Source organism: Thunnus thynnus, chromosome 22, assembly GCF_963924715.1.
Source record: "Thunnus thynnus chromosome 22, fThuThy2.1, whole genome shotgun sequence".
Taxonomy (NCBI): domain Eukaryota; kingdom Metazoa; phylum Chordata; class Actinopteri; order Scombriformes; family Scombridae; genus Thunnus; species Thunnus thynnus.
Genome location: NC_089538.1, coordinates 15,592,591 through 15,605,544, shown reverse-complemented (window position 1 = coordinate 15,605,544; position 12,954 = coordinate 15,592,591). Strand labels below are relative to the sequence as shown.

Below are 12,954 nucleotides of genomic sequence, written 5' to 3'. Positions count from 1 at the left end.
TGATACTAAAACCTATCAAACAGGATGTGCCTGCGCGTACCACAAACATATGCCTATGCGTTTGTGGTACGCATAGGCATACGCATAGGTAATACTGTAATACAATCGTCAGAAAATATTTAATGTCCAAATGTTCTCATACTGTTGAGTTATTTTATATTTTATGTTTACACGGTATTTGCATTTAGCATTTTTTGCCTTTATGTCATTACAAATAATATAATGGATGTGACTTATAATGTGCTTTGAAGAAAACTGTTTTGGTGGCTGGTGATCATAGGCATATTATGCATAATGGGTCCTTATAAATGGCACAGACTATTATCATTGATGTCTTCTACGACATTTTTAGAAGACTTGCCTGATGTGTTACTGTGTTAGTTAATGTTATTTCTCGTGATATGTTCCTGTTATTTTGTCCACCCTTTGTAGACCTGGTAAGCTACTTTTTATACAGGCTTCATACAGGTCACACTGGCTTGTTTACATTCCAGTTGATGGAAAACCACGTTACTTATTCATGTGAAACCTAATCAGAAATGAAACCGAAAATGTTTTGTCTTGTAGCATAGAGACTCGCCTACCACTGCTGTTTGTCGTCATTCAAAGAAGACAGTGGCGTAAAATGGACCCATATTTTTCAGCTGGAGAGAAGTGTTATGACCCTCGCGACAAAAGTCTTAAATTCGTCGATGGAGATGATGATTTAGATTGTAAGTAGCCGAATATGTCCTCGGTCAATTTTAAATTTGCCGAAGCATGGAAAGAATACGGATTTTAAAGTATTTTGAGCTAAGATAAACACAAGCCTAATGCTCAAGCTTTTAATAACGCTTTCGTGTGTTTTTCTCAGTTCTGTGTGAAGGCTTCAAGTCTAGAAGAGCGCAGATGTCCTGTGGTCATGCTGTAACTCCGACGTCTCTCACCAACTGGTGTCGCAGATTATTAGACGAGGTAGGATGTTATGACCTGCATTTCAAAAATACTTCACGGAAGACATTTTGAAATGTCGCTGTAGCAAAAGCTCAGGTGTAATTAGGATGAATTCCTTTTAGCTGCCTGAGGTGCTGTTATTGTGCAGTTGAGGAAGTACTTTTAGGTAAAAAGCAAAATGTAGGCTACAAATAATATCAAAAGTAAAATTAGCCTTCATGTTCTTCAGAAAATGGACACTGTCACTTATTTAAGACTGTACACAGCCCTATGAAGTTATTATCCAATTCAGAACCCAATTATGTTCCAAACACAAAAAAATATTGTAATAGTGTATTTCTACTCTAAATGCACTCATAAATCATTAGCAATAAATACTTTATGTATTTATTCTGTCCATGCCAATGAACATAGAATCTGAATGTGAGAAACCAACTAATAGTAAAAAATTACTATAGTCTTGAGAACTTTTTTTCAACAAAAAGCATGAATTTATTTATTTTTCATGAATGTTAAACTCATATCAATGAATAAAGTGATGTTTTAAAGCACATACATACATAGGCTATATATTTGGTATTATTTTAACAATCATTCAGATCCCCGACCATTACAATGGATGGATTTTTTTTTTTAAATCCTGAGTAAAAGCAATCTGTCATATGATATTTTAACATGTATAAGTAATATAATGTCTAAACATAGTTTAAACACAAATTATGTTCTATATTAATATGATTAATAGATTAAAATGTGCCATGTGCTTCCTCCTTGCCTCACGGTCAGCCATGCTTGCTGAAAAAGGGGGTGAGGCTTTACTGCAGTCCACTTTAGATGATGTGAACACTGGCTTAAAGACATCCTTATAGACATCCTTATAGGCTTATAGACAAAAAAGTTTGTCCACTTGTGTCAAGTGAGATGACAATAATCATAGATCTAGACAATCCTAGAAAGTCCATTTGAATGGTCGGGGGATGTGAACGTGTTATGTTAATACTGATTTATCAGAGTGCAAGTATCATTTTACTGTTGTAATCTAGACCTCATGTTTCATAGACCTATGAAAATTTGTCAGCTGAATAGGCCTATTTGTAACTGACCGGTGCATCAAGATCGTCCAAAAGCTTAAAGACAGCTTTATCTACCTCAATATTTGGTGTTAAACTGGCTTCAAAACACCTTAAAATTACCTTAAAATTCAATTAAATTACCCATTATTAATTATGGAATTAAGGTATTTATTAATGGGTACTTAAGGGAATAGTTAATGAATAAATTATTGGATTGAAATAAATCAAGGTAAGGTGTTTCAAAAATAAAGTTCTAATTAAGGATTTTGTACCCCTTAAAATGGATCAAAAGCCACAAAACCATCCTGGAATTTTCCCCTTAATTAGAAAACCACATGCATTTCAGTCCATTAAGTTACACATTAATCAAATTAAAATTAATGTTATTTTCTAATATTTCTAAACTCCTTGAACTATGAATATAAATGCTTAAAAATACCATAATATATTGAAATTCATGTATTAATCCATTTTAATCCCCACTTTAAGCATAAATACCTTTATACTGTTTGGATACAAATCTCTCAAAATATCATCAATTTCACCTGAAAATATTTCAGACTTTCAGGTAAACCAAGATTTTTATGATTGCCTAAAATTAATTTAAATAATAAATAAACCCAAATACTGGTTGGAGGTAAAATTATAATTCTTTAAAATATCATTAAAATATTTCTGCTAATTAGTATAAATCTAAATCCCTAATCCCATGATTCCTAAGAGAAGACCAAAATTGATTGACATGATCACTAATAGCCTACAGTACATATATACCATTAATACGATTTGTATTAACAATATTTGGTAATAACATAAATTAATAGATTATATATATATGTGTGTGTGTGTGTGTGTGTGTGTGTGTGTGTGTGTGTGTGTGTGCGTGTGTGTGTGTTAGTGAGCCAATTAGGCAGGGCTAACTCGTTTAGGTTTGGCAGTAAACAGGATGGTGTATCGGTCAGGATACAGGAATAAAGATGAGGACACGTAAAATCTTCTCTGAACTGTGCTGTGGTCCAGCCGTGTTTTTTGGGGGCAGTTCAACACTAGTATTGTCATCAGGACATAAGTCAGGACATAATCACTGTTAAGCATGAATAAGAAATGTATATATACATATATACACACATTGTGCCACCAAGACTCAGTTAAACATAAATATATCCATAAGCATCGCAGTCCCCATTTTTTAACACAACAATAGCTCAGTTACATACAAATGAGAATACTCCTCAGAGAAATCAACAAACCTCCCATATGTATTACTGACCAAGTCCCGTATATATATATATACACACACACTCCCACGTATAAACTTACAAACACAATACAATTCTTTTTCTCTTTGTTTACTATACCATTTGAAGTTCTGCCACTTATTATACGAATCAGTATGAATCTATCTTCAGCTGTTCCCACATTACTGAAACTGAAAATAGGTGAGCTTCATAAAAGTAGAATTTATGGCAGAGCTGTTGTATTGGATTGTATTAGATTGCACAGGCGTCCCTAATAAAGTTCTTGGTGAGTGTGTATCTACTGTACAGGTATATACATGTACATAAATACAGTAAATAGTTGGTTGAGGAGCTACGGGTCAGGCTAATTTTGAGGGGTCGTGAGATGATTAACAGAGAAAGAAACAAGAAAAAACTAAATGTATATTTATATTTGGGTTTTTCACCCCTTTGGACCCCAAACAGTTATTTAAATTAAACCATCTGAAAAGTTTAGCGTGAGAAACACTTTTTTCTAGAGATGGTAACAACTCATAGACATCTGAAACAAGTCAAGCAGCCCCGCACTGCCAAAAAGGGTGGCAATCACTCATTTAATCCACTACAGCAATGTCTTGTGTGTTATAAAATTATCATGTTTTTATTAAAAATTGTAATATGAAAAGTAAGTACAAACTATGTCTCTTAAATAAGTACCGTGAAGTAAAAAGTACACAAATTGCCTCTAAAATATTTAAGTAGAAGTAGCCTTTAAAGTAGCAGAAAATACTCCACAAAAATACGAGTTCCACAAAATTATACTTAAGTACAGTTCTTTAACAAATGTATTTAATTGTTGTCCACCACTGATACTGAGCATGCTGGATCACTGGGAAACTTAGAGTAATTGTAATGTTATTAGTAACACCTGTTTTTTCCTACTATGACAAATCAAAGTGTCTGCTGTGAAAATCCATTAATACTTGATCATCAGTCACAATATTGAGCAATAATTGATTTGACATTGAAATTGATTACAGTAAGTTATGAAATAATCATATATTTGATACAACCCTAGAAATACCAAGACTAGGATATTATGTTTCATTAGGTGATAGAGGGAATTAATTAACAAATGTTTAAATGCTATTTACACAGTAACCCTTCACAATATGACACTTGTAGTCAAAGTTTGACCGTGACCAAAAATCAAGACTCCAAGTGAATTCAAAGTCATTCAAATTTCCAGGATGCAGATTCTTGACACTGACATTGTTGACTCATAGCAGCCGTAGAGCATGGCTGTTAGTACAGTCTTAAGATTTTGCATAGTGTTAGTGGCTTGTTTCCAACTTGCGATTCTAATGAATTAATTTACTTTTCAATTTTTCAATAAAGGGTAAAAGCAGATTTGTGTGTGGCCATTGTCGTCAAGAGTGGTCTTACGTGGAGGTTCGTAAAATGGCCCTTCTGACCCCTGAAGAAATGGAGTACTTTGAAAAGACCATGGCTGTCAATGCCATCAGGGACAACTTTCATGCCAAATTAGTAAGTGTCTCATTGAAACCACAATATTTAATAGCTGTACTTGAAAACAACATTTGCTATTTAAATGTGTTCTTCATGCTAATAAAATGGTGAAATATAATAATATCCTTCTCTATTTTCCCTCTTCTTTCACCACCTACAATATCACAGTGTCCTGGATGCAAATCTTCTGTGGTGAGAAAGGATGAATCTAATCTGAGTGTCCGCTGCACATTTTGCACTGCTAATAAACAAAAGCCCTATGAATTCTGCTGGCAGTGTTTAAATGAATGGAAAGGTCCATTTCCACGATCAGACTGCTGTGAAAATGATGGCTGCTGCAACGAGTCACTAAAATTACTGAGAACCTGTCCAGACATCGTCTTTAAGGACGTGAAAGGGGTCATTGGTTGTCCCTCCATGCGTGCCTGTCCCACCTGTGGGGCACTGCTGGAGCATGACAAAACTCAGTGTAAAAACATAGTCTGTCTCCGGTGTAAGGTGGAGTTCTGTTTTGTGTGTCTGAAGGTCACTAAAGAGTGTTTGGAGTCAAGTTCACATTTCATACCATGCTCCAGTGGTGTTGCTCCCAGACAAACCTCTATACCTGTGTGGAGGAATAAGTAATATTAACACCATACTGTGTTTGTTGATGCAACACTGTGGTCTTTGACGAATGTACACAACTGTTTCTTTGAAAGTAAGGCCCCAAATGATGAGGATGACAAATGTATCATATAATATAAATCTGATATAATATAAATATAAATCTAGCAACTCAGATTAGATTATCTGGAATAAATGTATTATTTGTGAAAAAAGTATGTATTTTACTGCTGTTTCAAAGCCTTGATGTTAATTTTGAAAACTGTTTTACAACTATACGCATCAAGTTCATATTCAAAGACATAAAAGTTTATCAGAAAATATGATTTAAAACCAGATTAAGCGACATTACTCTCCATTACAAATATATAAAAGTATCTTAATGCTGTTATACTTTTAATTTCTTTTTTCTATTAAAATAGTCATTATCATTCTTATTTTTATCCTTACTTTACCCTTTTTATCTTTATGTCTTTATTCAATCTGTTATTTTTACTGTTTATGTCAATGTTTGTTCTTGATTATCATGCTATTTTACTGCTCCTGTCTTTTAACTTTGCTCGATTTCCTGTTAACTAAAGTCAAAATATACTGTTTGATTGAATAAATTATCTCTGTTTTACATCAAAATGATCATTTCAAAAAACAATTAAAACAAAGTAACGATTTATTTAAATCTCAGCAGTGAAAGTTTACATTCAAAGGTTTTCACAGCTACAGATCACCACTGTGATCCTCTGGGTCAGTGTGGACTGTGACCCTGTAGGAGCAACATTTCCTGTAAGACACCATGACTGCAGCCAGGAGACACACAGCAGCAGTGAAGCAGAGCGCTGTGGCTACAGTGAACTCTGTAGGAGGTCTGAGGGAAAACCAGGTCCTGTCCTTGACTGAGAGTAATGTCTCATAGGGTTCACTGAAAAAAGCAATTACATGATAACAAAGTACAGTGTCTTTTGAGAACATATGCTACTATAGGCAACAAAGCAAGGCTCCATAAAGCGGGTGCTTCTATAACCCGCCTTGTGATAGAGATAGGAAATGTGCTGACATCATCTGAGGGAGGAGTGATGTCAGCGTACAGACAAACTTCTGTCAGGGCAGAAAACTAAACCCTGGTATCCTTTTATCTGTAAAAACAGCAAAGAAAAGACAGATAATATGATTAAATGAAAACCAGTTTGTAAAATATGCTGTGTGCATTTTTAACACCAGTACATGTTGCTCAGTAGCATACTGAGTAGTTTTTGCTTTGTTTTTGTCATGATGAACAAACTATTATTAATATGTGATATGCATAAAAAGTTATTCTGAGCTGCAGTGATGGTATAAGTGTTAAAACTAGAGAATGAAAGAAACTTTAGATTAAAGGACAGGTTCACAATTTTTTAAGTCTTAAAACAACAGGTGTCCATATGAACAGTGAAAGAGGTTTTCGTCACTGTAATTATTCCTCCTGTTCATACTGGCTATTAAAAGATCCCCTTCAAATAGCTTTCAATGTAAGTGGTGGGGGCCAAAGTCCACAGTGTGTCCACACAGTCATTTTATGCAAAAATGCATTTAAAAGTTTATCTGAGGCTTATATGAGGCTTCAGCAGGGATGTCACTAGAGATTTATGGATAGGGGGGCTAAGCCTTTAGCAGTGGGGTCTAAGGGGAGGAATTTTTTTTTAAAAAGTCAGTTTGTCATGAATCTTTGGAGTAGCAATAGGTGTAAAATCAATCAAAAAAATGGCTATTTGGTCAAGTTGGCTCACAGTAGATCTGTCTCTTATCATAGTTTGTATTAGACATGGATCTAATATGACTTAAATGCTATCCATCCACTTACAACAGGCACAGATTAAGCAAAGGTATTGAAGTCAAGGAATGCTGGAAAGTATGGAAACCTGATCACTGTACTCTCAAAAATGTTAAAGAATATTTGTTAAATATTGTTCAAAAATTAAATCATTAATTTTAATCATGTGAAGAATCATTAACACAGCTCTCCAAGGTTCTGAAGCCTCTTCTGCCCCATTATTTCACGGAGCCAGGAGTGTAGCAGTGTGCAAAAAGCCCTTTCACAAGAGCAGCTGCTCACTGGTATTGTTAGGGCAACTTGAACGATTGCCTTTAGAGAGGGAAAAAAATCTGGATCTATGAGGTTGTCCACAGCTAACATGTCTTGGGGTGGACATCCAGCCTGTTTTGTGGGCAAGAAAGTTTTTGGCCACCAGCACCTCTTCTGTTTTGAGATCAATGTTGTAGTGCTTGGCAAGCTCAGCTAAATATGATGCACTCAAGAAGTGCTCTAAATTAGGGCTGCATACCTGGATGCCTTTTAGTAGGCTTGCATCTACACTAGAAAATCATTGTTCAACAGCAACTCTGTTTTCAGGGTTCCTGAGCTGAACCAATCTGTGCCTGAACCCAAGGTTGTCTCCATCACAAAATATAGCAAAAGATCGCAGCTGGCATGTCCAGCAAGTGGCTGAAAGTTGTACAAGTTCAGCTGATGTCAATCCAAGTTTGGACTGAGCTTCTTTGAACTTGTAGTGGTTAACTAGAGAGGTGCTGAAAAAGTAATAGACACTCTACAACAAACTGACAAACTCTGTAGCCTCCAAAACAGCCCTGCAAGTATGGCACAACAATAAGGTCAGCTCATGAGCATAACAATGCACATAAATTGCCTCTGGATGCAGGATTCTGAAATGTGGTTGCACACCCCCAGTGGACCCACTCATAACGGCTGCACCATTGTATGTTTGTGCAACACATTTTAGCTCTGCTAACCCATTGATTTGGAGCTGTTGCTGCAACTCAGTTGCTTTGGACTGGGCATCGAATGACTTCATTTCTGTTAGTGCTTGAAAGTGCCCCTTAGCTGCCCCATCTGTAACATACCTGGCCTCATCTGCCATAATGGCATACATTCTGGACTTTGTCATCTCAGAGATTATGACATTAGTAATTTCTTGAGTACAACACTCATTCACTCTCGTTTACATGAGCAGATGCTACAATCTGAGCAATGTTTCTCTGGCTGCCAGTTGCCTGGTAGCTTTGCTATGCTACAACACTGTCTTTATGGGTTTGTACCATCTCATGCTCTCCAAAGATAAACAAGGCTTTCTTCCAGTTTTTACAGCCATTACTGACCAAAGCATCATGTTTTATGTTTTTGCCAAATACTCAACATGGAAAGCAGAAAGCTGTGTTTTGGTTGACAGAATATTCTAGCCATTTGTATTTATCAAACCAACAGTATAGAAATGACCTGTTCTGTGTACCAAAACTGTCTTGTGGGTAGCTATTCAGCTTTACATGTCTGGGCCCAGTGTCTTTGTCACCAACTGAGAACATGTCACCTAAACCATCCCTGTAACGTCTGGAAGGAGTTGCTGCAGCTGCTTGATCACTTTCCAACGTCGGTTTGCTCCCTCTCTCTCTCTGGATGCGTTTTCTCCCTTTCACTCAAACAGCTTGCTTCTTTTCTTCTCAGCCTCTCCTTCTGCATGACCTTTTAAGATAAGGCCACACATTTGATAAAATAATCATTAAATGAATGAAACCCTGAAGCCTACTCCATTTTTGCTAAAATGTACTTAACCTGTTAACTTAGGTTCGGGAGCAGAACCACGCCTCAACCACACCTCTAATCACCTCGCCAAGCCTACTTATACCAGGTCAACCCATCCTACCCTGTTTGTCTCAGATTTCTCGATCCACCCTCCCTTTCCCTTCCCTTTATCCCTTCAGCCTCCTACCTCATCCTTCCCTCTGCTCATCCCTTCATCCCTCATCCGAATCACCCATTTAGTGGATTTCTATGGTGGAAAGAAAAATTGTCATGAAAGACTGATGTTTGATGTGTGAACCTTTAACACTAAAAATGTCATAAAATAATTTAGGTTTAGGTTAAGTTTATGCCTAGTATGAGTAAGAGACCTATGTCATAAAATTCAGTATTAATTTTAACTGAAAGCTTTAACAACTCCCACTCGCTTTCTTCTTGATCACTAACCTCCATCAGACCTGCTCCTTCAGTCCTGTCAGTCTCATCCATCTTCCTTCTCTCTGTGACCTATTCACTGACATTAACTGATTAATGTTCAACCTTGTTCAATGCTTCTCTGAAAAACACAGTTCCTAAACTTGCAACAATGTGAGATACCACTGCTGGACTTAGAGGCAGAGTCTCTAGAACTGACCTGGGCTCATGATGTGGATTTGGGTGAGTTCCTGCATTTACTCTTTTACTCCTGCGAGGGGCAGGTGTAGGGGGCTGAACTCTTGACACAGAATTCAGTTACTGTCTCGGCTGAACAGTTGGAACAGGAGCCTGCACACAGGATTTTTGATCAGACCTGGACTCAGGCTCAACAGACTCTGTCTCTTCCTGACTGAGCAAAGGAACCTCAACTTCTCTCAGTTCAGATTCAGACTCTGCCGACTCATACTCACAGTCCCTGACAGGACAACTCACAGTATCAAGATTTGGGTTTACAGCAAAGGAAACCTCCTCAACTATAACTTCCTCCTCCACCTCTCCATCTGAACTTACTGAACCAGTTTGTGTTTCCATGACCATATTAGGTTCACAGACAGGTTCTGTCACATTTCTGGGGGTTTGGATTAGCAGATTAACACATGGTCTGATATCCACCCTGTTTACCCTCTTTTCTGGTCCTCCTTCTACAGGCTGTACTGTGTAAGTGGTCCCTAGTATATCTACAACTTAGTATACAGTTGCAACCCATGCATCCTGTATCTTGTTGCGACCTGCGGGCCTATGTCGCAGATACACATCCTGGCCTACATCTTCTGACGGGCAGTACACTTCGTCACTTTGATGGGCAATACACTCTGCTGCTTTTTGCTCTGCATATTCCATAGCCCTGACATGTGCCTCTTTCAACCTTTGCTGATGAACTGCAAGCCAGTCAAGTTTCTTGTCTCCAGAATAGGAGATGGATGCAAGAAAAGACTTCATAGGTGGGTGAATCTTGGGATGTGGCATTTTTGTTAAAATACAGCACTGGCAGTTTTTAACCCACTGTTCAATATCTCTGTGCATACCCACCCAAAATGCTCTGTCTCAGCAAGTGTAGGGTCCTCCCTATACCTTGGTGCCCCATAGAGTCATGCACACTCTCCAGTATTTGTTTCTGCAAACAGTTAGGAACAAGCAAGTGAAAACACTCCCCTTGATGTTCATCATCAACCGCCCGGTACAAAAGTCCATCTCTCTCTCTGATATGTTTCGTCTGCTTGAACAGTGACTTTACAGCTCTGCGAAGACTTTTCCTTTCCTGTGGACCTCGCTTACGCTTTTGATCCAAAATTTGCAGAAAACACTGAGCACTGAACCCTGACCCTGAAATGTCTGTAACTCTTCCTTGGAATGGCCCTGGAGAATTGGTGTGGCTTCCTTGACACCTGACTGGCACAGACCCGCTTCTAGAGCCCTGACCCGACTGACCTGGCAGCATCTCACCCCTGCTTTGACTACCTCAGGCTCAAGGGGTGTTCCCCTACATTTCACGTTACAAATAGCAATGCAGTCATCAAACTCTACATCATCTCTGTCAGCTTCCGGCTCCCCTGCTAAAGGGTGTTGTGAGAGAGCATCTGCTGCTGAATTGCATCGTCCTGGATGATACTGTACGTCAAAATCAAAAGCAGCTAAATGTGCCACCCACCTTTACTCAATGGCTCCAAGTTTTGCGTTTTGGAGATGACATAAGGGATTATTGTCAATTATGACAGTGAACTTTGAGCCCAGCAAGTAACCCCGAAATTTCTCTACTATGGCCCATTTGAGTGCTAACAGCTCTAACTTCATGCTGCTATAGTTTTTATCATTTCTCTCTGCATTTCTTAGCCTTCTGCTTGCATACACAATTACCCTTTTCTTCTCATCCTGCCACTGGTATAGGATAGCTCCTAAACCCTGACCACTTGCATCAGTTTCTAAAATGACAGGGCGAGAGAAATCTGCGAACCCTAAAACTGATGCAGTAATGAGTCTTTCCTTTAACATGTCAAAGGCCTGTTGACACTCTGTGTCCCATGATGCACTGAGCCTTTGGCTGGCCTTAGCTGAACTGCAAGCACCTTGACAGTGATTCACCACATCATGCAATGGGGCAGCAATCTTTGAGAACCCTTCAACGTATTGTCTGTAGTAACTACATAAGCCAAGGTAGGACTGTAGCTCCTTCACTGTGGACGGCACAGGCCAGTCCTTAACTGCTGCCAAATTGAGGGATCTGTTGCAATATCATCTGCGGAAATCTGGTGCCCTAGAAACTTGACTTCTTTCTGCAGGAAATGACATTTCCCCCACTCAACCTTGAGTGTTTGAGACGCTTGAACACTATGCCAAGTCTTTCTAAGTGGGACTGGAAAGAGGGTGAGTACACCAGAATATCATCTAGATACACTAGCGTTATCTCAAAGATCAAGTCATTCATAGTTGCCTGCATTAAACTTTGAAAAGTTGCAGGACTGTTGCAAACACCCATAGGCATGTGCAGATACTCAAAAAGCCCAAATGGCGTTGTGAAAGCTGTTTTCTCCCTATCATGCTCATCTACTGCCACCTGGTGGTAGCCGCTAGCAAGATTGATGGTGGAAAAGTATCTGGCACCTTTCAAAGCGTCGAAACTCTCGTTGATGTGAGGCAGTGGAAACGCATCTTTCCTTGTTTTCAGGTTCAGCTTGCGATAGTCTACACATAGACTTATGCTGCCATCACTCTTTCGGACTACAACCACAGGAGATGCATATGAACTTCCACTTTCCTGGATTATGCCCTTTTTCAAAAGCTTTGAGATGTGTTCCTGAACTTCCTTATACTGGTTGGGTGGGATATGGCAGTAGGGTTGTGCTACCGGCACATCATCAATCAAATTAATTTCATGCTTTACTTTGTCAGTAAAACCAATGTCATCGTCATTATCTGTGAACATGTCAATATACCTGGCCAGTAGCGTGCACAGTGCAGCTCGCTCATCATTTGTACCACCAATGTCAAGTTTGTCTAAGACAGACTGCACTTTACTGTCAAACTGTTCATCTTTTGTGTCAACAGAAACCTGCTCAATACCTGCAGAGATATGCTGAAACTTAACTTCGCATGTCAGGTCACTTTCAACACAGTCAACAGCAGAGATGATGCCTAGCCTGGTCCTTGGGCACAGCCACACATCCTCCTGTGAGAAATTGAAAATCTGGACTGGAAGGATGTGGCTTTTGCTGTCTACAAGTGTTGGGATAACAGCTAGACCTGGTGGAAGTGGTGCGTTTACAGGCTCGATTAGCAGTGGTGTTTCTTTGCCTCCCACTTTGGAGTGACCCTTTGCCATGACAGTTGCAAGAGTAGCCGCTGGTACATGCACCCTGTCTCTGCCTGCAACCCTGGCCATCCCTTTCCTCTGAACAGTACATGTCTGCATTTGCTGGAATGCAGCTCTCCAACCAGAATCTAAGGTCCCTTCCAACACGGTATCAAACTCTAATGTGACAAGCTGTCGGCACCTGCGAATGACATTCATACCAATGACGCAGTGTCCTTCAATGGCTGAACTATCAGTCTTTTAGAACCA

General features: G+C 38.9%; 1 protein-coding gene across 1 annotated transcript; it reads left to right on the top strand.

Annotated features, from left to right (window-relative positions):
* Positions 1–615: 615 nt before the first annotated feature.
* On the top strand, positions 616–5,845 carry LOC137174649 (uncharacterized). The gene is made up of 4 exons (XM_067580070.1): positions 616–713; positions 854–954; positions 4,622–4,771; positions 4,922–5,845. The coding sequence occupies exons 1-4, from the start codon at positions 626–628 to the stop codon at positions 5,375–5,377; spliced, it is 795 nt and encodes a 264-aa protein (XP_067436171.1). The 5' UTR covers positions 616–625; the 3' UTR covers positions 5,378–5,845.
* The last annotated feature ends 7,109 nt before the right edge of the window (positions 5,846–12,954 follow it).

What these genes read in the sequence shown, in the direction of transcription:
- LOC137174649 (XM_067580070.1), top strand. Translation starts at nt 626, where the DNA reads ATGGACCCATATTTTTCAGCTGGAGAGAAGTGTTATGACCCTCGCGAC. An exon ending in TGGAGATGATGATTTAGATT is followed by an intron (nt 714 to 853) that starts GTAAGTAGCCGA and finishes TGTTTTTCTCAG; the next exon opens with TTCTGTGTGAAGGCTTCAAG. An exon ending in ACAACTTTCATGCCAAATTA is followed by an intron (nt 4,772 to 4,921) that starts GTAAGTGTCTCA and finishes ACAATATCACAG; the next exon opens with TGTCCTGGATGCAAATCTTC.